This window comes from Dendropsophus ebraccatus, chromosome 6 (genome assembly GCF_027789765.1).
Source record: "Dendropsophus ebraccatus isolate aDenEbr1 chromosome 6, aDenEbr1.pat, whole genome shotgun sequence".
NCBI lineage: Eukaryota > Metazoa > Chordata > Amphibia > Anura > Hylidae > Dendropsophus > Dendropsophus ebraccatus.
The window spans coordinates 150,747,604-150,775,541 of record NC_091459.1 but is presented as its reverse complement, the minus strand read 5'-3'; the positions used below and the strand labels follow the sequence as shown (position 1 = coordinate 150,775,541).

The 27,938-nt window shown below is 47.3% G+C and overlaps 1 protein-coding gene across 1 annotated transcript; it reads left to right on the top strand.

The window, feature by feature from the left end:
• Nucleotides 1–794: 794 nt before the first annotated feature.
• Nucleotides 795–24,469, top strand: LOC138795164 (sterile alpha motif domain-containing protein 12-like). The gene is made up of 5 exons (XM_069974149.1): nucleotides 795–1,451; nucleotides 19,043–19,117; nucleotides 22,059–22,209; nucleotides 23,003–23,169; nucleotides 23,312–24,469. Exons 2-4 carry the CDS (start codon nucleotides 19,100–19,102, stop codon nucleotides 23,161–23,163), a joined length of 330 nt encoding a protein of 109 aa, XP_069830250.1. The 5' UTR covers nucleotides 795–1,451; nucleotides 19,043–19,099; the 3' UTR covers nucleotides 23,164–23,169; nucleotides 23,312–24,469.
• The last annotated feature ends 3,469 nt before the right edge of the window (nucleotides 24,470–27,938 follow it).

Sequence of the window (27,938 nt, the reverse complement as noted above, 5' to 3'; positions counted from 1 at the left end):
GCCTCCCAAAACTTATACAAATCCCCAATATACACTTATTACAGGAAATGCTTATAAAGTGCTTTTTCTCTGCACTTACTACTGCATCAAGGCTTCACTTCCTGGATAACAGGGTGATGTCACGACCCGACTCCCAGAGCTGTGAGGGCTGTGGCTGCTGGAGAGGATGATGGTAGAGGGAAGCTCAGTGTCCCTCCAGTGCCCTGTGTCCCTCAGTGTCCCTCCAGTGCCCTGTGTCCCTCAGTGTCCCTCCAGTGCCGTGTGTCCCTCAGTGTCCCTCCAGTGCCTTGTGTCCCTCCAGTGCCCTGTGTCCCTCAGTGTCCCTCCAGTGCCCTGTGTCCCTCCAGTGCCCTGTGTCCCTCAGTGTCCCTCCAGTGCCCTGTGTCCCTCCAGTGCCCTGTGTCCCTCAGTGTCCCTCCAGTGCCCTGTGTCCCTCAGTGTCCCTCCAGTGCCCTGTGTCCCTCAGTGTCCCTCCAGTGCCCTGTGTCCCTCAGTGTCCCTCCAGTGCCCTGTGTCCCTCAGTGTCCCTCCAGTGCCCTGTGTCCCTCAGTGTCCCCCTGCCATCATCCTCTCCAGCAGTCACAGCCCGCACACCTCTGGGAGTCGGGTCTGCTCAATCACCCTCTTATTGAGCCTTTTACACGTGTGGTATTGGCCGTCAGCCGTGCATCGTTATTACACGTAGCGTGCACAGTCGGCAGTCGATGATTTTACAACATGTTGATATGATGCTTTTTGTCGTATTTATCACACAGAGCGATAATCTGCTGAATCGGCCTGAAGGGAAGACTATTATCGATCGCTCTGGACTTTGGACTTGTTGCCTGTTCTTTTCATCAGCCCATAGAAACAGAGTTTACATTCCGCTATCATCACGATGACAGATTCTGTCCATTAAATCAACATGGATTTCTGCTGGAGCGTAAAGAAACAGCTGAGTGTCTTGTGTCGGTGCACAGGATGGTAGGAGATGCCTGAGATACCAGCGTGAGGCCTTCTGCCCCGAGGATGTGTAATTATATGAGGACCATCCTATAACATGTGAGTGAGAGGCGTGCCACCGGGCAAGCATGAACAGGTGAGGGGAGAAGACAAGGAGAGGGGCGGGAGCAGACAGGATTAGGGAAGCAGAAAGGTGCGGCAGCAGAGGAAAGAAGAGACAGCTCCTGAGTGCCCGGGAAACAGAGTCTATGTCCAGGTGAAGAGCTACAGAACGTGCCTGTCATAATGGCATCTGTGTGGGCCGGAGAGCTGACATACAGAGGAGGAAGTTCCCTGAGGACATAGTGTACATGTACTGGACAGAAAGCCAGGAAAAAGAGAAGGGCGGTAAAAGAGGCTGAGACAGGAAGAACCTCTCTCATGTGTAGGGTGGCCTCAGACTTCACCTGAAGACCTCCCAGATGAGTCCAAGCTTATAGAGGAGCAGGAGGACATCCTATCGATATAAGGTAACCACATATTCAGCTATGGAGGTTGGGGGTTGGAGAGGTAAATGTGGTGAATGTGGCCTGCAGGCGTATGTGTAGATTATTAACGTGTCACTAACACACAGTCCACTGAGCTGTGATGTCACACATTGTCAGAGGGGTTATACCTGCCTGACATGGGGACTATACACATCAGTGTCCTCTCTATACATACAAAGAGTTGGAGACCCAAAGGGTAAGATGGATGTGTGGGAGTGCAGGTTCCTTCTGAAGCCCATGTGTAGGCCCCAGGTCGTATTCCTCTCCACTAGATTCATTAAACCGGCATAAGATAAAAGGAGTGATTCACGGCCTCCGGTCAGTGCGGGGGAGCTGCAGCGAGTAATGATGAATCCAGGCCATGGAAGATATATAGAAACTTATATCTGCCACTGGAGGGAGGGAGTTATAAGGTCATCATTATTAGGCCATGTTCACACCACGTGTTAATTTCATTAACAACGTCCATTCTTTTTATTTAACAACGTTTTTAATGAAATCAATACGTTTGCATTGGTTTCGGTGCAACAACGGCCATAATATATACAACAGAGTACACACTATGGCCGTTGTTGAACTGCAGTCGCAGTAAATATGAGTAATGAGTCTATTTTCTACATCCGCAGCTCGACGAACAGCGGCCGTAGAAAATAGTTGTGTACACAAAGTATGCCGGCCTTCACATTGAGTGCAATGCTTCATTGGATTGCGGGCACAACCCAAAGGTGGGAAAACAGAATGTACCTGCAGCCGACACTGCTAGAACGGCCACAGGAACGTCATATTTTTCCATTTGGATTGCGGGCACCTTACAGTGTAATACAGCGGCCTCAGAGAGTGACAGTACATCATGAGTACATGAATAGGGATGGTCCGAACCCCCAAGTCCCTTCCATAGCACATTGCCTGTTATTCCGGAACGTGTGACTGCCCCTTAGTTGTTTTTCATACAGGATTATAATGTACATCCAGCCTTTCTAGCTCAGTGGTAATGAATTCTGGGAGTGTCTGTGGCCTATAGAACAAGTCACGGCCTGTGTTCCTCCTCTCAATCATTATATTGTATATAGACTAATCTGGAATGAGTGAGTGTCCGTATCGCCTGATGGAATCTCTCAGTGTCATCACAAGTAATGGGATCATACACAACAGGATCCATCGGCCCAGCCCGCTTCCGCTGCGCCACTCTGCTGCTGTGGGTAAGAAAGGGAGGAGAAGTCTAACTACCTAACTGGAAGCTGGTACTCCGGGCGCCATGCCCCAGCAGTGGAGCCATCTGGCAGCAGCTGCCTGGCGTACTGTATACGAGTCCCAGGGCTTTCTATTTCTATTCACACGTCTGTGGTTCTATCCGCAGTTGCGAACCTGCAATTGTGGACAGAACATAAGACCACTAGATTTCAATGGCCCCATTTACTCTTACATGTGTACAGGGTCGTGATCTGTGCCGCAAAAATCAGCACATTCATAGTGCGGTCCGTGGTTGGGGGTCCATGGTTGCGGGCTGCACTACAGACGTGTGGATGAGGCCTTACCCAGTGTTTTATTATTTAGCATATATTATCCCACATTAAAGGGGATCTCCGAAGAGCAAGAAAGGTCCTACCTTTTCTGACGCTCCACTTCCTCCGTCTGCCTGGCCGTGCTGATAACTTCCACAGACGAGAGGGGACAGCGGGCATTTCCAATATCTGCTGGCGTCAGTAACATCAGGCAACTATTTGTCACTGCTCCCAACATGCTCTCGTCTGCGGAAGTATCAGCACGGACAGGCAAACGGAGGAAATGGAGCGTCACAAAAGGTAGGACCTTTCCTGCTCAACAGACATCCCCTTTAAACTGCATTTACTATTCCATATCTCTATATCCATCGGTAGTATATTATCCTCCTCTGTGATATGATATTATCCTCCTCCTCTCTAACATGATGATATCCTCTTCCTCTGTAATATTATATCCCCCTCCTCTGTAATATATTATCCTCCTCCTCCTCCATAATATGATATTATCCTCCTCCATAATATGATATTATCCTCCTCTGTAATATGATATTATACTCCTCCTCTCTAACATGATGATATCCTCCTCCTCTGTAATATTATATCCCCCTACTCTGTAATATATTATCCTCCTCCTCTGTAATATTATACCTTCCTCCTCTGTAATATTATATAACTCTCCTCTGTAATATTATATAACTCTCCTCTGTAATATTATATCCTGCTCCTCTGTAATATTATATCCCCCTCCTCTGTAATATTATATCCTACACTTCTGTAATATTATATCCTCCTCCTCTGTAATATTATATTCCCCCAATCTGTAATATTATATCCTCCTCCTCTGTAATATAATAACTCTCCTCTGTAATATTACCCCTCTCCACAGCTTGGTACCTTCTTCAGTTAGTGACTTGGTGAAGTAAATGCTGAGCACATTTTTTTTATTGTTTTTTTTTTGCCGATAATGGTCTGGTGTAATATAGCATATTAAAAGATTGTGATCTTGAAACGTAACAATGATCTCAGTGACAGTGCTGGGTGTCACTTTGTGTAATAGGAGCAGCTACAGCAGTTCGTCACTGGAGCAGATACCAGGAGACATAAAGAGGAGCGTAGTGTCCAGAGCATGGAGCAGATACCAGGAGACAGGCCAGTACACCAGGAGGAGGGGGCCGTAGTGTCCAGAGCATGGAGCAGATACCAGGAGACAGGCCAGTACACCAGGAGGAGGGGGCCGTAGTGTCCAGAGCATGGAGCAGATACCAGGAGACAGGTCAATACACCAGGAGAATGGGGCCGTAGTGTCCAGAGCATGGAGCAGATACCAGGAGACAGGCCAGTACACCAGGAAGAGGGGGCCGTAGTGTCCAGAGCATGGAGCAGATACCAGGAGACAGGCCAGTACACCAGGAGGATAGGGCTGTAGTGTCCAGAGCATGGAACAGATACCAGGAGACAGGTCAGTACACCAGGAGAAGGGGGCCGTAGTGTCCAGAGCATGGAGCAGATACCAGGAGACAGGCCAGTACACCAGGAGGAGGGGGCTGTAGTGTCCAGAGCATGGAGCAGATACCAGGAGACAGGCCAGTACACCAGGAGGATAGGGCTGTAGTGTCCAGAGTATGGAGCAGATACCAGGAGACAGGCCAGTACACCAGGAGGATAGGGCTGTAGTGTCCAGAACATGGAGCAGATACCAGGAGACAGGCCAGTACACCAGGAGGATAGGGCTGTAGTGTCCAGAGCATGGAACAGATACCAGGAGACAGGTCAGTACACCAGGAGAAGGGGGCCGTAGTGTCCAGAGCATGGAGCAGATACCAGGAGACAGGCCAGTACACCAGGAGGATAGGGCTGTAGTGTCCAGAGCATGGAGCAGATACCAGGAGACAGGCCAGTACACCAGGAGGAGGAGGCCCTAGTGTCCAGAACATGGAGCAGATACCAGGAGACAGGCCAGTACACCAGGAGGAGGGGGCCGTACTGTCCAGAGCATGGAGCAGATACCAGGAGACAGGCCAGTACACCAGGAGGAGGGCGCCGTAGTGTCCAGAGCATGGTGCAGATACCAGGAGACAGGCCAGTACACCAGGAGGAGGGCGCCGTAGTGTCCAGAGCATGGTGCAGATACCAGGAGACAGGCCAGTACACCAGGAGGAGGGGGTCGTAGTGTCCAGAGCATGGAGCAGATACCAGGAGACAGGCCAGTACACCAGGAAGAGGGGGCCGTAGTGTCCAGAGCATGGAACAGATACCAGGAGACAGGTCAGTACACCAGGAGAAGGGGGCCGTAGTGTCCAGAGCATGGAGCAGATACCAGGAGACAGGCCAGTACACCAGGAGGAGGGGGCTGTAGTGTCCAGAGCATGGAGCAGATACCAGGAGACAGGCCAGTACACCAGGAGGATAGGGCTGTAGTGTCCAGAGTATGGAGCAGATACCAGGAGACAGGCCAGTACACCAGGAGAAGGGGGCCGTAGTGTCCAGAGCATGGAGCAGATACCAGGAGACAGGCCAGTACACCAGGAGGAGGGGGCTGTAGTGTCCAGAGCATGGAGCAGATACCAGGAGACAGGCCAGTACACCAGGAGGATAGGGCTGTAGTGTCCAGAGTATGGAGCAGATACCAGGAGACAGGCCAGTACACCAGGAGGATAGGGCTGTAGTGTCCAGAACATGGAGCAGATACTAGGAGACAGGCCAGTACACCAGGAGGATAGGGCTGTAGTGTCCAGAGCATGGAACAGATACCAGGAGACAGGTCAATACACCAGGAGAATGGGGCCGTAGTGTCCAGAGCATGGAGCAGATACCAGGAGACAGGCCAGTACACCAGGAGGATAGGGCTGTAGTGTCCAGAGCATGGAGCAGATACCAGGAGACAGGCCAGTACACCAGGAGAAAGGGGCCGCAGTGTCCAGAGCATGGAGCAGATACCAGGAGACAGGCCAGTACACCAGGAGGAGGAGGCCCTAGTGTCCAGAACATGGAGCAGATACCAGGAGACAGGCCAGTACACCAGGAGGAGGGCGCCGTAGTGTCCAGAGCATGGTGCAGATACCAGGAGACAGGCCAGTACACCAGGAGGAGGGGGTCGTAGTGTCCAGAGCATGGAGCAGATACCAGGAGACAGGCCAGTACACCAGGAAGAGGGGGCCGTAGTGTCCAGAGCATGGAGCAGATACCAGGAGACAGGCCAGTACACCAGGAGGATAGGGCCGTAGTGTCCAGAGCATAGAGCAGATACCAGGAGACAGGCCAGTACACCAGGAGGAGGGGGCCGTAGTGTCCAGAGCATGGAGCAGATACCAGGAGACACGCCAGTACACCAGGAAGAGGGGGCCGTAGTGTCCAGAGCATGGAGCAGATACCAGGAGACAGGCCAGTACACCAGGAGGAGGGGGCCGTAGTGTCCAGAGCATGGAGCACATACCAGGAGACAGGCCAGTACACCAGGAGGAGGGGGCCGTAGTGTCCAGAGCATGGAGCAGATACCAGGAGACAGGGCAGTACACCAGGAGGAGGGGGTCGTAGTGTCCAGAGCATGGAGTAGATACCAGGAGACAGGCCAGTACACCAGGAGGAGGGGGCCGTAGTGTCCAGAGCATGGAGCAGATACCAGGAGACAGGCCAGTACACCAGGAGGAGGGGGCCGTAGTGTCCAGAGCATGGAGCAGATACCAGGAGACAGGCCAGTACACCAGGAGGATAGGGCCATAGTGTCCAGAGCATGGAGCAGATACCAGGAGACAGGCCAGTACACCAGGAGGATAGGGCCATAGTGTCCAGAGCATGGAGCAGATACCAGGAGACAGGCCAGTACACCAGGAGAAGGGGGCCGTAGTGTCCAGAACATGGAGCAGATACCAGGAGACAGGCCAGTATACTAGGAGGATAGGGCCATAGTGTCCAGAGCATGGAGCAGATACCAGGAGACAGGCCAGTACACCAGGAGGATAGGGCCGTACTGTCCAGAGCATGGAGCAGATACCAGGAGACAGGCCAGTACACCAGGAGGAGGGGGCCGTAGTGTCCAGAGCATGGAGCAGATACCAGGAGACAGGCCAGTATACTAGGAGGATAGGGCCATAGTGTCCAGAGCATGGAGCAGATACCAGGAGACAGGCCAGTACACCAGGAGGATAGGGCCGTACTGTCCAGAGCATGGAGCAGATACCAGGAGACAGGCCAGTACACCAGGAGGAGGGGGCCGTAGTGTCCAGAGCATGGAGCAGATACCAGGAGACAGGCCAGTATACCAGGAGGAGGGGGCCGTAATGTCCAGAGCATGGAGCAGATACCAGAGGACAGGCCAGTACACCAGGAGGATGGGGCCGTAGTGTCCAGAGCATGGAGCAGATACCAGGAGACAGGCCAGTACACCAGGAGGAGGGGGCCGTAGTGTCCAGAGCATGGAGCAGATACCAGGAGACAGGCCAGTACACCAGGAGGAGGGGGCCGTAGTGTCCAGAGCATGGAGCAGATACCAGGAGACAGGCCAGTACACCAGGAGGAGGAGGCCATAGTGTCCAGAGCATGGAGCAGATACCAGGAGACAGGCCAGTACACCAAAAGGAGGGGGCTGTAGTGTCCAGAGCATGGAGCAGATACCAGGAGACAGGCCAATACACCAGGAGTGCTCTCTGCTGCCACCTTTGTCCATGTCAGGAACTGTCCAGAGCAGCAGCAAATCCCAATAGAAAACCTCTCCTGCTCTGAACAGTTCCTGACATGGACAGAGGTGGCAGCAGAGAGCACTGTGTCAGACTGGAGAGAATACACCACTTCCTGCAGGACATACAGCAGCTGATAAGTACTGGAAGATGTGAGATTTCTAATTAGAAGTAAATTACTAATCTATATAACTTTCTGAAGCCATTTGTTTTGAAAGAAAAAGATTTTTGCCAGAGTGTCCCTTTAATTCCAGCAGCACATTTAGCCCTCAGTGTGTGTTACCCACACCTTTATTTTACACCCGTGACCCTGGCGCTGATCATTGCTTACACTACAGTGCGGATGTTCTGAGCTTCCCTCCTCCATGCTATGGAAATACTGCCTGTGAGAGGAGGGAAAATACCAGAAGCCAGAAGGATCCAGGTCCACATGATACACAGGGTAGTGACCAGGCACCATGATCTGTATACACTGACACCCGACAGGTGTGTATCCTGTACCCTGACCCTGAGGGATCAATCATTCACCAACCACTATATGACGGGGTGAGAGCATGTCAGATGGTGTACTGCTGGGGTGAGTGTGGAGATGGTGGTGGTATGAAGGGGCAAGTGTTACACTGGAGGGAGTGTGCTGGGGTAAGGGTGGAGGAGGTGTTATAATGGGGTTAGTGCTAGGGGTATATTCGGGTGAGGGTGGATGAGGTGTTATAATGGGGTTAGTGCTAGGGGTATATTCGGGTAAGGGTGGAGGAGGTGTTATAATGGGGTTAGTGCAGGGGGTATATTCAGGTAAAGGTGGAGGTAATATAACAGGGTTAGTTCTGGTGGTATGTTAGTGTACGGGTGGAGGAGGTGTTATAATGGGGTTAGTGCTGGGGGTATATTCGGTGAGGGCACCAGTGGTTTGTATTTTACTATGGTAATGATTAGTGATGAGCGAGTACTAAAATGCTCAGGTGCTCGTTACTCGAGACAAGTATTTCCTGATACTCGGGTGCTCGTTTCGAGTAACAAACCCATTGAAGTCAATGGGAAACTTGAGTATTTTTGCAGGGGACCCAAACTCGGCACAGAGAAGGTTGTGTGAAAACCTGTCAACCTCAGAAAATGATGGAAACACAACAGAAATGGACAGGAAACAGCAGGGGCAGCATGTATGGACGCCTCTGAGGCTGCCTAATGGCACCATTATGCCTAATTCTGGGCAACAGCCTGGTTAAAACAGAGGTAGGCATAGGGACCAAACAAAAACTCAGCCTAACACAGCATGGCACTATATATTACTAAATATAAAATTATGTTTTATATTTATATATATATATATATATATATATATATATTATAGTTATATATAGATAGATAGATATATTAATATATTATTATATTAAATTATATATTATTAATATTTTATTATTTATATATTTCTATACCTGTATTTATATATAAATGTATGTGTATATATATATATATATATATATATATATATATATATATATATATATATATATAATGTGTGAGAACACAGGGAACCATTAAAACAGAGGTAGCATATGAACCACCCAAACACTTAGCCTGACACAGAGAACCATTAAAATTGAGGTAGCATATGAACAACCCCAAAATTTTGCCTAACACAGCACCAACACTAGGTTGAAGACGTGGGCCAGGCTTGGTACATGTGTGAGGCTGTCTAGTTGCAGAGCCGCCACCAGGTTCCGTGCGTTGTCACATGCAACCAAGCTCACTGCTAATTACACAGGGTAATACAATACAGTCTTCTTAAGAGGCCCCGGAATTTTATTAAAAAGACCTGGTCAGTGGTCAATCCTGCCTTCAAAACGGCTACAACATGCAAGGAAGGTAGAAGGTACTGGTGAAAGGACATTAGAGGACACCCGAAAGATGACATTTGACTTTGAATTTGACTGTAGCAGTTGGGGTAACATTCCCTGCATCATGTGACTCACCACTTCTCCCTCCACCACTGTTTTAACTTTGAATTTGACTGTAGCAGGTGGGGTAATTTTCCCTAGTTGACTTACGGAAATGCGCACAGATGCGGTGCACCTTAGTGAGCAAGTCAGGCAAATTGGGGTAGGTTTTAAGGAACCGCAAACAAAACACAGTCTCAAAACACGGGATAGCCAGATATCTAGCCTGTTGCCGGTATCTCCCTATTTATGTTCCAATACTCGCAACCGAGTGGGACTTAAGGGGCTATTTATCAGGGTGGTGTGGTGCTCTCCCCATCATGGAGGCACCCTGTGGCAACAGGCTAGAGATATCTGGCTATCCCGTGTTTTGAGACTCGCAACCAAGACTCCACAGACTCTTTTTAAGGAACCGCAGCCATACTAGGTTGAAGACGTGGGCCAGGCATGGTACATGTGTGAGGCTGCCGAGTTGCAGAGCCGCCACCAGGTTCCGCCCGTTGTCACACGCAATCAAGCTCACTGCTAACACAGGGTAATTAGCAGTGAGCTTGGATATGGCTGCAATAAGAAATAAAAAATAAGAAAATTAATAAACGTCAGTCTGTCAGCGCTGTCAGTTGACAGGCGGGTGCGCTTATGATGCCACCAGCTGCACTGAAGACCCGCTCTGAAAACACACTAGGGGCAGGGCAGCCCAGCACCTCCAAGTCAAACTCAAAATCAAATCAGCGGTGGTGAGTTACAGCCAAGCTCACTGCTAGTTGCCCTGTAAAAGATGGTGGCATATACTATATAGCTGCAGCTACCCACAGATTGTATACAACAACCTCCAGAAACTAGTGTGACCTGTATATTTTCTTATATCTTCATTTATGACTGCAGTCACATCCAAGCTCACTGCTAATTGCCCTGTGTAAGAGGGCGGCATATACTATATAGCTGCAGTTACCCACAGATTGTATACGTTGATATGGTCAGCAAGGTACTCCCTCACTATCTTTCTGAAGGCCTATCCCCTACTCTGTCTAGACTGGGGACGGGTGACATAGTCTTGCTGGGGTGCCATGAAACTGTCAAAGGCCTTGGAGAGTGTTCCCCTGCCCATTAACAAGCTGCCTGCTCCACCCCTCCTCTCCCCCGCTTTTCGGCCCACATAACTACGTCCTCTGGTGCTAGTGGTGTCAGATGGGAAGTAAGGAGGGGGAACACCCATTAATCGGTGTTGTCAAAAACTGAACAAAACAAGGATGCTAAATTAGGATCCACCATGATCATGGATGGACATGATGGACATGTGTCTTTTTTCAACCGTATTAACTATGTAACTATATTCACTCTCTGTTCCTTTGAACTGTGCCAGTGCCTGACAAGCTGACTAAAAGCCTCTGTCTCTACCAGCCGATAGGGCAGCATCTCCAGGCTCAGCAGTTTGCCTATGTGCACATTTAGGGCTCGTGCATGTGGGTGAGTTGCAGTGTGTTTGCACTTCCGTTCAAAGGTCTGCTGCAGGGACAGTTGAACGCTGCGCTTGGTGGCTGCACCTATACACCGCGTGACACCCCCTTACACCGCTGCGATTGGTGGTTGGTGGCTGCACCTATACACCGTGTGACACCCCCTTACACCGCTGCGATTGGTGGTTGGTGGCTGCACCTATACACCGTGTGACACCCCCTTACACCGCTGCGATTGGTGGTTGGTGGCTGCACCTATACACCGTGTGACACCCCCTTACACCGCTGCGATTGGTGGTTGGTGGCTGCACCTATACACCGTGTGACACCCCCTTACACCGCTGCGATTGGTGGTTGGTGGCTGCACCTATACACCGTGTGACACCCCCTTACACCGCTGCGATTGGTGGTTGGTGGCTGCACCTATACACCGTGTGACACCCCCTTACACCGCTGCGATTGGTGGTTGGTGGCTGCACCTATACACCGTGTGACACCCCCTTACACCGCTGCGATTGGTGGTTGGTGGATGCACCTATACACCGTGTGACACCCCCTTACACCGCTGCGATTGGTGGTTGGTGGCTGCACCAATACACAGTGTGACACCCCCTTACACCGCTGCGATTGGTGGTTGGTGGCTGCACCTATACACCGTGTGACACCCCCTTACACCGCTGCGATTGGTGGTTGGTGGCTGCACCTATACACCGTGTGACACCCCCTTACACCGCTGCGATTGGTGGTTGGTGGCTGAACCTATACACCGTGTGACACCCCCTTACACCGCTGCGATTGGTGGTTGGTGGCTGCACCTATACACCGTGTGACACCCCCTTACACCGCTGCGATTGGTGGTTGGTGGCTGCACCTATACACCGTGTGACACCCCCTTACACCGCTGCGATTGGTGGTTGGTGGCTGCACCTATACACCGTGTGACACCCCCTTACACCGCTGCGATTGGTGGTTGGTGGCTGCACCTATACACCGTGTGACACCCCCTTACACAGGGCAATCAGTAGTGAGCTTGGAGATGCCTTGAGTATGAAATACAGAAATCAGAAAATATACTGGTGGTCACAGGCTGTGGGGAAGGAGACTGAGCTGCTGGAGCAAGGGTTCCTCTCCCTTGGGTAGCGTGGGTGGACTGCGTGGAAGACTGGGTGTTGGCTAAGTTACTGGACACATTATCCGCTATCCACGTCAGCACCTGTTCACACTGCTGCGGTTTCAATAGTGGTCTACCCTGAGACCCTGTAAGTTGCGAGAAGAAGCTAGGGAGTGAATGTCTGCGGTGTGCCACTGCTCACTCCTCAACAGGTGCTGCTGTGTCACCCTGCCCAGAATCATGGCCTCTGCCCACTGCATCGCTTGGAACCCCACGCCCTCGTCCTCGACCCTTACCCCTGGGCTTCACCATTTTATGGACACTGCACAGTCAAGACTGAGATAACTGCACTACAGATCACAGCAAGCCAAGAAAATATATTACTTAGACTACTTTTGGAGGTAGTCGTATAGAGTCTGTGTGTAAGTGCAGGTATAGGCTAGGTTCACACTATGTAACTGTGCGGCTGTATTTTTTATGCGGCTGTAAATGTGCGGATGAAACTACGGCCGTGGGAAAAAATAGACATGCGGCTGAAAACATACGGTCATTTACTTGGAAATCTGGTTCAACTAAAAATAACAAATAAAATGTTAAGAAAGTGATGGAAACACCTCTGGATGCATCTGGGAAAGCAGGGAAACAGTTTACAGGAATCGCTATTACTGGGGTTTGCGATCCTCTGCACTATAGCCGATGTCTCTCATGGTTAATATATTGAATTAATAAAACACATTTTCATTGTAATAAAGTCCCTTTCGTTGTTCAATAATTAAATTTAAACTAATCCATCATTTTGCAATTAAATATACTGTTAAAATAAATAGATATATAAATAAATGTATATTTATATATATATTTATTTTTTGACAGTATATTTAATTGCACAATGATGGATTCGTTAGAATTAAATTATTGAACAACGAAACTGAATTTATTTCATCGAAAATGTGTTTTATTAATTAAATATTAATTAGTACAGGAAGCTCCATAAGCCGTTAATTCATATTGCCGGTAATAGAGCATTCTGTACTAATCATCACTTTACTTTAATGAAAACATCAAATGTTTCTTCTAATTCTGTTATCACAATAGCATTATTAGAAGAAACATTTAGAATTAGATGTGCGCTCAGCTGATTGGCTGATCGGCTGAGCGCACATATAATGAGCCGGTCCGCAGCACAGTGACTTCATTGTGCTGCGGACCAGCGAAGAGGACACATCGGGGTGAGTATACAGCTCTCCCCACCCCCTCCCCAGCACTGCACCCCTCCCAGCAAGGAAGGGGGGTCACTTAACCCCTTCCTTGCTGGGATGGGTGCAGTCTGACATCAGTCTGGCCCCCAAGGGGTTAAGGGGGATGCAATACATCCTCCCTTAACCCCTTGGGGGCCAGACTGTAAGCAGCAATCTGTAAAGATGCTGCATACTGTAAGGAGCACAACACCGCTCACAATGATGGGTGTTGTGCTCCTGTTTGTGTGTTTTTTGTGTGTTTCTCCCTTTTTGTTTTTCAGATATCGGTATCCTGGGGATTACGTCGGATTCCGTGGACTACGTCGATGACCAGCGTTTTTTTTTTTTAATAAAATGGTCAATGAGGGGTGTGGGGGTGTTTTTATTTGAATACAAATTTTTTTTAACGTGTGTCTTGTCTTTATTTCTTTACTTTATAGACTTAGTAGTGGAAGCCGTCTAATAGACGGAATCCATTACTAAGTTGGGGCCTAGTGTTAGCCGGTATAAAATGGCTAACACTAACCCCCCATTATTACCCCAGTACCCAATGCCACCAGGGGTACTGGGAAGGGCCGGGTGCCAGTGGTCCCGGAGCGTCAAAATTGGCGCTCCTGGACCGGGCGGTAGCAGGCTGGTAAGATTTAGGCTGGGGAAGGCCTAAACCAATGGCTCTTCCCACCCTGGTGTTACCAGGCTGCTGTCATTTGGTTTTTAACCCGGCTGGTTATAAAAATAGGGGGGACCCTATGCGGTTTTTTTTTTAAATTATTTATTTATTTAAAAAAAAACGCATAGGGTTCCCCCTATTTTTATAACCAGCCGGGTTAAAAACCAAACGACAGCAGCCTGGTAACACCAGGGTGGGAAGAGCCATTGGTTTAGGCCCTCCCCAGCCTAAATCTTACCAGCCTGCTGCCGCCCGGTCCAGGAGCGCCAATATTGACGCTCCTGGACCACTGGCACCCGGCTCTTCCCAGTACCCCTGGTGGCATTGGGTACTGGGGTAATAATAGGGGGTTAGTGTTAGCCATTTTATACCGGCTAACACTAGGCCACAACTTAGTAGTGGAAGCCGTCTAATAGACGGCTTCCATTACTAAGTCTATAAAGTAAAGAAATAAAGACAAGACACAAGTTAAAAAAAATTTTTATTCAAATAAAAACACCCCCACACCCCTCATTGACCATTTTATTAAAAACAAAACAAAAAAAACGCTGGTCATCGACGTAGTCCACGGAATCCGACCTAATCCCCAGGATACCGATATCTGAAAAACAAAAAGGGAGAAACACACAAAAAACACACAAACAGGAGCACAACACCCATCATTGTGAGCGGTGTTGTGCTCCTTACAGTATGCAGCATCTTTACAGATCGCTGCTTACAGTCTGGCCCCCAAGGGGTTAAGGGAGGATGTATTGCATCCCCCTTAACCCCTTGGGGGCCAGACTGATGTCAGACTGCACCCATCCCAGCAAGGAAGGGGTTAAGTGACCCCCCTTCCTTGCTGGGAGGGGTGCAGTGCTGGGGAGGGGGTGGGGAGAGCTCTATACATACCCCGATGTGTCCTCTTCGCTGGTCCGCAGCACAATGAAGTCACTGTACTGCGGACCGGCTCTTTATATGTGCGCTCAGCCGATCAGCCAATCAGCTGAGCGCACATATAATTCTAAATGTTTCTTCTAATAATACTATTGTGATAACATAATTAGAAGAAACATTTGATGTTTTAATTACAGTAAAGTGATGATTAGTACAGAAAGCTCTTTTGCCGGCAATATGAATTAACGGCTTATGGAGCTTCCTGTACTAATTAATATTTAATTAATAAAACACATTTTCGATGAAATAAATTCAGTTTCGTTGTTCAATAATTTAATTCTAACGAATCCATCATTGTGCAATTAAATATTTAACAGTATATTTAATTGCAAAATGATGGATTAGTTTAAATTTAATTATTGAACAACGAAAGGGACTTTATTACAAAGAAAATGTGTTTTATTAATTTAATATATTAACTATTAGAGGCATCGGCATTCGGCATCATTGCCGACTATTTTTGAAGTACTCCGTACGGACCGCCTGTCAATCCACGGCCGCGTTTCCAGCCGCAAACAATGGTCTTGTTCATTTTTTACGGGTCCGTTTACGATCGGGCCGTAGATTCATACATAGTGTGCACTGTGCAGCCGTATATCCTATACTTTCCAGCGTACGCATGAACCACCAAAAATACCGCCGCACAATTACAGCCGCACACTTACATAGTCTGAACCTGGCCATATGGTGTATAGCAGCACTTACACTGGGCAATTAGCAGTGAGCTTGGATATGCCCACAGTAAGAAATACAGAAATAAGAAAATATACTGGTGGCCAGGTCACACTAGTTTTTTAGAGGCTGTGGTATACAATCTGTTGCTGACTGCAGATATACAATGTATGACACCCCCTAACACAGAGCAATTTGCAGTGAGCTTAGATATGGCTTGAGTAAGGAATACAAAAAGCAGAAAATGCACTAGTGGTCCCACTAATTCTTTGGAGCCTGTGGTATACAATCTGGTGGTGGCTGCAGCCATACACTGTATGATACCCCCCTTACACTGGGCAATTTGCAGTGAGCTTGGGTAGGGCTTCAGTAAGAAATACAGAAATCCGTAAATATACTGGTGGTCAGTGTCACACTAGTATTTGGAGGCTGTCTATAGAGTCTGTGTGTAAGTGGTGGTCTGTGGTCTATGCCACCTGATACACAGGACAATGAGCAGTTTAGTTCTATGCAGGTGTACTACAAATCATAGCAATACAATCTACGCCAGCAGCAGCACCAGCCACAAAGTAATAAAAGACTACTGAGCACTTCTTAGGGGTGTGTATGCAACAGCTAATGCCCCCTTTCTGCCAGCAGCCGGTCACCACAGTGTGCTGGTGAAATCGCGGTAGCAGCACTGCAAGTCCCAGCCAGCAATCTGTAGTAATACAATTTAAAAACGATTTGAAGCCCTTACAAGGGCTGTTTGTTTCGCTAGTATATACCCTGCCTACTGGAACGCTAATTCCCTCCTTAACGCTCTCCCTGACCAGCAGCAGCTCTGTCCCTGATCTCTTCCAGCATACATGTGAGCTGAGCCGAGCCTTGACGGACGCGCTTTTTATATGGCAGGGTCATCTAATCTGGCCAACCAATCGCTGCTATCGACATGTATGGTTCCCATGTGATCGCAGGATGTACCAAAGAGTCTTCTGCATGTTTATTGACTGAGAAATAGCGCCCAAACTTACAGGAAACGGATGATGAGATTTTCTCAAGATGCTTGTCTGAGTATCGAGTACCCTAATACTCGAACGAGTACCAAGCTCGGACAAGCATGTTCGCTCATCACTAGTAATGATGGCTTGCACTAGTGCCACCTCAAGTTGCTGGAATAGTTTGTTGTTTTGCCACCTCTGCTGCTCTGCTCAGTCCCGATGCCGCAGTCCTCTCCTGAGCAGCCCCACACACACTGGATTTTTTATCCTGGTCCTATATGACTTGCATCCACCTTTACCAGACCCTAAACACTCAAAGACAACATCTTCCTCCTCACCATGCACATAGTCCTATCCCAGTATAACACTGTCTCCCTCCTCACCACCCATATGGCACTCTATCCTCTGCCCATCCTGTCTCAGTATAACACCATCTCCCTCCTCACCACCAACATGGCGGTCCAACCTCTTCCCATCCTGTCCTAGTATAAGACCCTCCTCACCACCATGGCGCTCCATCCTGTCCCAGTATAACACCATCTCCCTCCTCATCACCAACATGGAGCTCCATCCTCTGTCCATCCTGTCTTAGTATAAGACCCTCCTCACCAACATGGCGCTCCATCCTCTCCCCATCCTGTCCTAGTATAACACCATCTCCCTCCTAACCACCAACATGGCGGTCCAACCTCTTCCCATCCTGTCCCAGTATAAAACCCTCCTCACCACCATGGCACTCCATCCTGTCCCAGTATAACACCATCTCCCTCCTCATCACCAACATGGAGCTCCATCCCCTGCCCATCCTGTCCTAGTAAACCACCATCTCCCTCCTCACCAACATAGCGCTCCATCCTCTGCCCATCCTGTCTCAGTATAAGACCCCCCTCACTGCCATGGCGCTCCATCCTCTGCCCATTCTGTCCCAGTATAACACCATCTCCCTCCTCACCAACAACGTAGCGCTCCATCCTCTGCCAATCCTGTCCCAGTATAAGACCCCCTTTCTGGATGGCAAAAAGCATAGAAGCATTACACCAGGGATACATGCTCAATATCTTAATGGCGTCTACCAGAGCGGAGAGGGGCACGCTGTCCCTCACATTGGGTCAGTACATGGGCTTTGTGTTCTTTCCTCTGATCTATCAGTGCTCACCAGCATCGCGCACAAACACATTATATCTCGTAAAGACCTTAATCCTTCAAGTCGCACCTTTATTACTTGTTCATCTGTTCACTTACAGTGGGGAAAATATCTGATCCCCTGCCGATCCCCTACACAGGATGGAGAGGTGGGGGTCATATTTCTGTTCGGTAACTTCACCTGTGAGACAGAATCACCCCACGGGGCGAGATCTTGCACGGAACCCTTGACCAGGGAAGATTGACAGTCATCTTGTGTTTCTTCTATTCTCTAATAATTGCACCACCAGTTGTTACCTTCTCACCAAGCTGCTGCCCATTGTGCTGTGGCCCATCTTAGCCTTGTGCAGGTCTACAGTGTTGTCCCTGGTGTCCTTAGATAGTTCTCTGGTCTTGGCCATGGTGGAGAGGTTGGAGTGTGATGACTGTGAGGACAGGTGATTATTATACAGGTAATGAGATGACACAGGTGATGAGGACAGAGTGGGAGGAGCTTCTTATAGAGACACTGACAGCTCTGTGAGCGGCAGAATTCCTGCTGGTTGGTGGGTGACCAAATCCTTATTTCATGCAATAAAATGGTGAATAATTATGTATAAATCCTACAATGTGATTATCTGGAATGTTCTATAGATTCTGTCTCTCACTGTTGATGTTATTACCCCCTCTCTGTTCTGTGTAGAGGGTCGTTGGTGTATCAGATACTTATTTCCCCCCCCGTATAAGAAATTTGTGCTGTTATATAATCGGGGGGACCCTGCATCCTCCCCTCGATTGTCCAGGGTGGTCACAATGGATACAGTCAGCGTAGTTGTCCCATGAGGTGGTATATCCTGCATGGTCGGCCCATGGTCGACAGTGATAATAACTGGAGTGTCTGAGGCCGCTCAATTTATATGGTGGACGATCAGTTATTAGCCATGGGCAGGTTTCACACAGCTAACAAATTTTTCCATCTGTATTAGGGCCCTATTACAAGGTACGATTATCGTGCGAAAAATCGTTATATTGTTCAAATCTAAATGATAATCAAACTTAATTTAAACAACTGTTTATTGTTTATCGGAAAAATTGTTTTGTCTAATAGAACCCTTATAGACACGCAGTGCGACTGCAGATCTAATGACTTGGCAGCTGTAATAGAGCAATGGGAATTCGGCCGGAATAATACTACATACAGTAACCATATAAATCAGGGACTGTATGGAAGGGACACATGGAGTCTCCAGCTTCTAATAAATTACTTCATATTTGCAGGTGCAGATAAGAAGCCAGAATTGCTGAGTGGTCACATGGTGCCCCAAGACTCCTAACATGGCTGCTCCACACCAGGTAACACGGTCTCCTCCAGAAGCAGCCAAATGTGGATTGGTTTAGATTGGTGAATTGGTGTTGGTCTTTTGGTCTGTGGTCTTGGAGTTGGTTATTGGGATTGTTTGTGGATTGGAGTTGGTCTGTGGTTCTGGAGTTGGTTATTGGGATTGTTTGTGGATTGGTATTGGTCTGTGGTTCTGGAGTTGATTATTGTGATTGTGGATTGGTCTGTGGTTCTGGAGTTGGTTATTGGGATTGTTTGTGGATTGGTATTGGTCTGTGGTTCTGGAGTTGGTTATTGGGATTGTTTGTGGATTGGTATTGGTCTGTGGTTCTGGAGTTGATTATTGTGATTGTGGATTGGTATTGGTCTGTGGTTCTGGAGTTGGTTATTGGGATTGTTTGTGGATTGGTATTGGTCTGTGGTTCTGGAGTTGGTTATTGGGATTGTTTGTGGATTGGTATTGGTCTGTGGTTCTGGAGTTGATTATTGTGATTGTGGATTGGTATTGGTCTGTGGTTCTGGAGTTGGTTATTGGGATTGTTTGTGGATTGGTATTGGTCTGTGGTTCTGGAGTTGATTATTGTGATTGTGGATTGGTATTGGTCTGTGGTTCTGGAGTTGGTTATTGGGATTGTTTGTGGATTGGTATTGGTTATTGGGATTGTTTTTGGATTGGTGTTGGTCTGTGGTCTTGGAGTTAGTTATTGGGATTGTTTGTGGTTTTGTAGTTGGTTTAATGTTGGTTATTGGGGTTGGCTTGTGTCTCCGGAGTAGGTTCATAGATTGGGTTTGGTTTGCGTTCTTAACCCCTAGATGACGTATGGCGTATGGGTATGGCTTTTACAGAGTACAGGTACAGGTTTTAAAGTTAGTTTGCGGTTTGAAGTTGGTTCATAGATTGGAGTTGGTTTTGGTTTTAACACTTTGATGACCTATGGCATACGGGTACAGCATGGATGCCTTCTACCAGATGACCCATGCCATGCCTGTACACCATTATTTCCTACAGCGCTATGAAGCGAGCTCAGGAGCGATCCTGCTGCAGCCTGTCATTAACCCCGGTTGCGATGTCTAGGTGTGACAGGAGCAGCTGCAGCAGCCGGAAGCAATCAATGTGCGTATCTCATCGATCTATGCGGCATATCTATGCATCATAGATCTGTATGAGAGACCAGAGTACCCTAACCCCAGGGGGGTTTCTAGTATAAGTGTAAAAGTACAAATAAAAGTGTTGTTATTAGTAAAAAGCCCCCTCCCCTAATAAAAGTCTGAATCACCCCCCTTTTCCCATGTTATAAATAAAAATAAATAAACATGTTTGGTATCCCCGCGTGCGTCATCACCCAAACTATTATTTTATCACATTCCTGATCTCGCACGGTAAATGGCGTAAGCGCCAAAAAATCCCAAAGTGCAAAATTGCGCATTTTTGGTTGCATCAAATCCAGAAAGATTGTAATAAAAAACTACCAAAAAGTCGCATATGCGCAATCAAGGTACCGATAGAAAGAACACATTGTGGCGCAAAAAATGACACCTGACACAGCCCCATAGACCAAAGGATAAACGCGCTATAAGCCGGGAATGGAGCAATTTTAAGGAACGTATATTTGTTAACAATGGTTTGAAATTTTTACCGGCCATCAGATACAATAAAAGTTATACATGTTATATATTATAGTAATCGTAACAACTTGAGGAACATAGATAACAAGTCAGTGTTACCCCAGGGCAAATGGGGTAAAAACGAAAAAACCCCAAATAAAAGAAATGCGTTTTTTTTTTCAATTTCACCACACTTTGAATTTTTTTCTGGTTTCGCAGTGTACTTTATGCAAAAATTCATCCTGTCATTGCAAAATACAAGTAGTGGCGCAAAAAATAAGGGCTCATGTGGATTTCTAGGTGAAAAAATGCAAGTGCTTTGGCCTTTTAACCCCTAGGCGACCCTGGACGTACCCGTGGAGCTGGATTGGGGATGGTTTGTGGTTTTTGAGCTGTATTGGATTAGGTTTGTGGTTTTGGAGGTGGATTGGGGATGGTTTGTGGACTGAGATTGGTTTGCTTTGTGGATTGAGGTTGGTTTGTGGTCTTGGAGCTGGATTGGATTTGGTTTGTGGTTTTGGAGCTGGATTGGGGTTGGTTTGTGGACTAAGATTGGTTTGCATTGTGGATTGAGGTTGGTTTGTGGGTTTGGAGCTGGACTGGGGATGGTTTGTGGTCTTGGAGCTGGATTGGGGATGGTTTGTGGTTTTGGAGCTGGATTGGGGATGGTTTGTGGACGGAGGTTGGTTTGTGGTTTTGGAGCTGGACTGGGGATGGTTTGTGGTCTTGGAGCTGGATTGGGGATGGTTTGTGGTTTTGGAGCTGGATTGGGGATGGTTTGCGGTTTTGGAGCTGGATTGGGGTTGGTTTGTGGACTGAGATTGGTTTACTTTGTGGATTGGGGATGGTTTGTGGTTTTGAAGCTGGATTGGGGTTGGTTTGTGGACTGAGATTGGTTTGCTTTGTGGATTGGGGATGATTTGTGGTTTTGGAGCTGGATTGGGGTTGGTTTGTGGACTGAGATTGGTTTGCTTTGTGAATTGGGGATGGTTTGTGGTTTTGGAGCTGGATTGGGGATGCTTTGCAGTTTTTTAGCTGGTTTGTGAATTAGAGTTGGTGTGTGGTTCTGGAGCTGTTTTGTTATGACCTCCATTCACTTTTGCGACCAGAAGTACACAAAGCAGTTCCTGAGCTCTAGGTGCTTCCATGTCCTCTCACTTTGTACTGTTTTATCTTATACTACAGTATTTTTTGTCTTTGCTTACCACAGACAAGGTAGCCATGTCATGTGCAGGGGCTGAATTTCTCAGTGTGAATGATTTTAAATAAGCATGGAGCTCCTGGACCCCCAAGGCCTCTCTCAGCAGCTATCCTCCACCCATTACATGTGACAGATGTTTTCTCTTCCAGGGTTTAGTGTCACAGGAGTCGGAGGATGAGGAGATCTGGGAGAAGCCGGTGAGTGACTGGTCTGTAACAGATGTCTGCTCCTGGCTGCAGTACGGGCCCTTACAGAATGCAGCCGGCCTGGTCCAAGCAGCTTATTCCCATCACATAACAGGTGAGCGCTTACTGAGCGAGGCTGCATCATCATCACCCATGCATCTATCTCTTATTATAGATGGATGACCCATTGATGGTAAATAAAGAGAAGACACGTTTAGTTATGGAGGGTAGATGGGATAAGATGTGGGGACATGTTTAATAATATTGGATGAAGATGACACCTGTTTAGTGATATAGGATGGGTGATATGTGGGGGCACGTTTAGTGATGATGGATGAAGAGGTGACCTGTTTAGTGATGGTGGATGGGTTATACGTGGGGGCAGGTTTAATGATAATGAAGAGGTGACCTGTTTAGTGATGGAGGATGGATGATACATGGAGGCACGTTTAGTGATGATGGATGATGAAGTGATCTATTTAGTGATGGTGGATGGATGATATGTGGGGGCACGTTTAATGATGATGAAGAGGTGACCTGTTTAGTAATGTAGGAAGCAAGATATGTTGGGGCACGTTTAGCGATGGTGGATGAAGAGGTGACCTGTTTAGTGATGGTGGACGAAGAGGTGACCTGTTTAGTGATGGTGGACGAAGAGGTGACCTGTTTAGTGATGGTGGATGAAGAGGTGACCTGTTTAGTGATGGTGGATGGATGATATGTGGGGGCAAGTTTAATGATGATGGATGATATGTGGGGGGCATGTTTAATGATAGCAGATGAAGATGAGACATGTTTAGTGATTTTGGATAAGTGATGAGGTTAATGTTTTATTATTATTGGTGGACAATGGAAACTTTCAGCAATATTTTTCAGCTTTTTTTTTTTTTTTTTGCATTTTCTGGCAGGACGGGCTCTACTGAGGTTGACTGATCATTTGCTGCAGAGGATGGGAATTCAACAAGAAAATTTACGTCAATCGATTCTTGTAGAAGTTTTAGAGCTGAAGCTACAGCAGGAAATCCAGCAGCTGCTGCTGATTGCAGAGTGTGAGACGGAGCAGGAATAAAGATGGGTGAGTGATGCCAGATGCAGCTGGGAATGGGGGGGATTAGAGTAGATGGGACATGGAGGTTTTTCTGTACGCTCGGTGGCTGGGTGATTATGGAGGCTCGGACCTCACTAGATGAATGCTGATTGTCTTCTGGTTATTTCAGAATGAAGCTGTGGATATCTGCGGAGCATGTGAGCAGTGCTGGCACCTGGAGCTATGGGCTGGCACCAGAGAATGCAAAAGGACCATGCAGGAACAGGTGATGGTCTGTTTTACCAGCTAGGAGGACCATGTGCTGGACTGTTCTCCAGAGTATAACCAAGGAGGACCATGCTGTACAAGATGTTGGGCTGTCTTCTAGTATATAATCTAGGAGGACCATGCTGTACCAGATGCTGGGCTGTCTTCTAGTATATAATCTAGGAGGACCATGCTGTACAAGATGTTGGGCTGTCTTCTAGTATATAATCTAGGAGGACCATGCTGTACAAGATGTTGGGCTGTCTTCTAGTATATAATCTAGGAGGACCATGCTGTACCAGATGCTGGGCTGTCTTCTAGTATATAATCTAGGAGGACCATGCTGTACCAGATGCTGGGCTGTCTTCTAGTATATAATCTAGGAGGACCATGCTGTACCAGATACTGGGCTGTCTTCTAGTATATAATCTAGGAGGACCATGCTGTACCAGATGCTGGGTTGTCTTCTAGTATATAATCTAGGAGGACCATGCTGTACCAGATGCTGGGCTGTCTTCTAGTATATAGTCTAGGAGGACCATGCTGTCCCAGATGCTGGGCCGTTCTCTGATTTATAAACTGGAAGGACCATGCTGTACCAGATGCTGGACTGTTCTCCAGAGTATAACCAAGGAGGACCATGCTGTACAAGATGTTGGGCTGTCTTCTAGTATATAATCTAGGAGGACCATGCTGTACCAGATGCTGGGCTGTCTTCTAGTATATAATCTAGGAGGACCATGCTGTACCAGATACTGGGCTGTCTTCTAGTATATAATCTAGGAGGACCATGCTGTACCAGATGCTGGGTTGTCTTCTAGTATATAATCTAGGAGGACCATGCTGTACCAGATGCTGGGCTGTCTTCTAGTATATAGTCTAGGAGGACCATGCTGTCCCAGATGCTGGGCCGTTCTCTGATTTATAAACTGGAAGGACCATGCTGTACCAGATGCTTGACTGGTCGAAGGCTTTTTAGCCTTTTCATCCCTAACTCTGTGGAGATGAGGGGATACAGATATGTGTGACATCCGCCTATCAGTTTTGTGACATCAATAAACTTCTCTGGATCTGTAATAAATCTGCTCCTCTGCTTTATGTTAAATACCAGCTAGTAAGAATCCTTCTACATGGGCCAATTATCGACAGATAGGAACCTTCACTTCTAATAATCACCAGGCCGAAACCTTCACTTCCGATGGTCAAACAGTGTAAGAGCGCCAACAATCAGCCAGTAAATGAGAAGATTCTGGTGCCGCAGTTGATTGCATCTTGTGCGTGGTCATCGAGATCGTGGTGGGTCGCCCATACATCTCCTCATGTAATGTCATGTAAAGGAATGCGTAGGCGACTGTCATCAGGTTAATAGGCTACACCGTTGATTGAACCTTGTAAAGGCGCTTGTGGCCCTGCTTCGGCCTGTCTACAAGGGCTATAAGATGTAGTGATGAGGTCTATGGTGGTCACTAGGACCCAGAGACCAGTTCTTTATGATCACATTACTCCTGCTGATTACGGTGGCTTATAAAGGCTGTCAGATTGCATTTGGAATGGTAACGTGTTTACCCTTAGGCCTCAGTCACACGTTCAGTGATTTTTGTAGGCCGCAAAAACTCCTATTTTTTTTCTCTGTGATCCATAGAAAATGATCTGTATTTGCATCCTATTCCGTAAAAGGTGAACAGTACTAGTGACATCCGTGACGTCCATAAAAAAAATACTGATCCCATAGACTTCTATTGGTAATAGAACCGCAATCACAATCCGCACTAGGACATGTCCTTTTTTCTTTTTACAGTGCGGATCCGTGAAAAAGCTGAATGTGTGAATAGCGTAATAGAAATCGATAGGCAATAATTTGATCCGTAACTGTGGATCCCCAATTACGGACAACTTTGCGGGACGTGTGAAGGCCTTAGTCCTAACAGCGACACAATAACGGGGTATTCTTGCCCTTGTAAGCTAGGCAGGGCACAGGAATATTACATAGTACTAATTAGATCAGTAATTTGCCCCCTGAGGTATATAGGAACATGGCTCCCCTTACAAATTTAGTTAATTATAAAGAACTATAAGGACAGGAAGCTTGTGACACTGTTGGGATAAGACATTAACATTCAAAATCTTCCCTTATGTCCTTCCAGGGGCAAAACTGCAGGGAGTCAGCAAGTACAACACCCCTATGGGAGGGGATCCTGCAAAGCAGCAGATAATACAGACCTAGAAAAAGGTTGTAGTATGAGCAGATAGATTATGAATCTCATAGTGGTTAAAGAAAGTCCAGGGTGTGGACTAGCATGCGGCTTGGCAAATCTCCTCAAGCTCTCAACCCAGAATGTGGCCACAGTCCTTGTGGAGTCAGCTTTAGAAAATTAAAGGGGTACTCCAGCTAAAGGTAAAAAATAGCATTACTTACCTCTCTGACCCAGTTCTGAAACTACCAAAAATGATTTATTTTGGGGTCTTAGTTCTGTATTTTCTGGCTGTACTTCCTGGTTGAGCAGTTGCTCAGTACTACAAGTTCCAGAATTCTTTGCTTTCCTTTAGCTGTTCATCACAGTCCTCCACCTTTCCTCCTACTCTCCCAAAGCTGTTGCAGAACATCTAGGCTGTTCACACTGCGATTTAATTGTGTTACTGAATTAATTGCAGTACTCTATCATTTGTAATCCTGCATCACTTTATTGTGTTCTTGCTCACACAGCACCCTAAATTCTCTACCTGTAACACCACACAGCAAACTGTATTCTCTACCTGTAACACCACACAGCACTGTATTCTCTACCTGTAACACCACACAGCACGCTGTATTCTCTACCTGTAACACCACACAGCACCCTAAATTCTCTACCTGTAACACCACACAGCAAACTGTATTCTCTACCTGTAACACCACACAGCACTGTATTCTCTACCTGTAACACCACACAGCACGCTGTATTCTCTACCTGTAACACCACACAGCGCTGTATTCTCTACCTGTAACACCACACAGCACGCTGTATTCTCTCCCTGTAACACCACACAGCAAACTGTATTCTCTACCTGTAACACCACACAGCACTGTATTCTCTGCCTGTAACACCACACAGCACACTGTATTCTCTACCTGTAACACCACACAGCGCGCTGTATTCTCTACCTGTAACACCACACAGCACTGTATTCTCTACCTGTAACACCACACAGCACGCTGTATTCTCTACCTGTAACACCACACAGCGCTGTATTCTCTACCTGTAACACCACACAGCATGCTGTATTCTCTACCTGTAACACCACACAGCACTGTATTCTCTACCTGTAACACCACACAGCATGCTGTATTCTCTACCTGTAACACCACACAGCACGCTGTATTCTCTACCTGTAACACCACACAGCAAACTGTATGCTCTACCTGTAACACCACACAGCACTGTATTCTCTACCTGTAACACCACACAGCACTGTATTCTCTACCTGTAACACCACACAGCATGCTGTATTCTCTACCTGTAACACCACACAGCACGCTGTATTCTCTACCTGTAACACCACACAGCAAACTGTATTCTCTACCTGTAACACCACACAGCACTGTATTCTCTACCTGTAACACCACACAGCACGCTGTATTCTCTACCTGTAACACCACATAGCACGCTGTATTCTCTACCTGTAACACCACATAGCACGCTGTATTCTCTACCTGTAACACCACACAGCACGCTGTATTCTCTACCTGTAACACCACACAGCACGCTGTATTCTCTACCTGTAACACCACACAGCACGCTGTATTCTCTACCTGTAACACCACACAGCACGCTATATTCTCTACCTGTAACACCACACAGCCCGCTGTATTCTCTACCTGTAACAGCCACACAGCACACTATATTCTCTACCTGTAACACCACACAGCACGCTATATTCTCTACCTGTAACACCACACAGCACGCTGTATTCTCTACCTGTAACACCACACAGCACTGTATTCTCTACCTGTAACACCACACAGCACTGTATTCTCAACCTGTAACACCACACAGCACTGTATTCTCTACCTGTAACACCACACAGCACTGTATTCTCTACCTGTAACACCACACTGTATTCTCTACCTGTAACACCACACAGCACACTGTATTCTCTACCTGTAACACCACACAGCACGCTGTATTCTCTACCTGTAACACCACACAGCACACTATATTCTCTACCTGTAACACCACACAGCACTGTATTCTCTACCTGTAACACCACACTGTATTCTCTACCTGTAACACCACACAGCACTGTATTCTCTACCTGTAACACCACACTGTATTCTCTACCTGTAACACCACACAGCACTGTATTCTCTACCTGTAACACCACACTGTATTCTCTACCTGTAACACCACACAGCACTGTATTCTCTACCTGTAACACCACACTATATTCTCTACCTGTAACACCACACAGCACTGTATTCTCTACCTGTAACACCACACAGCACGCTGTATTCTCTACCTGTAACACCACACAGCACGCTGTATTCTCTACCTGTAACACCACACAGCACT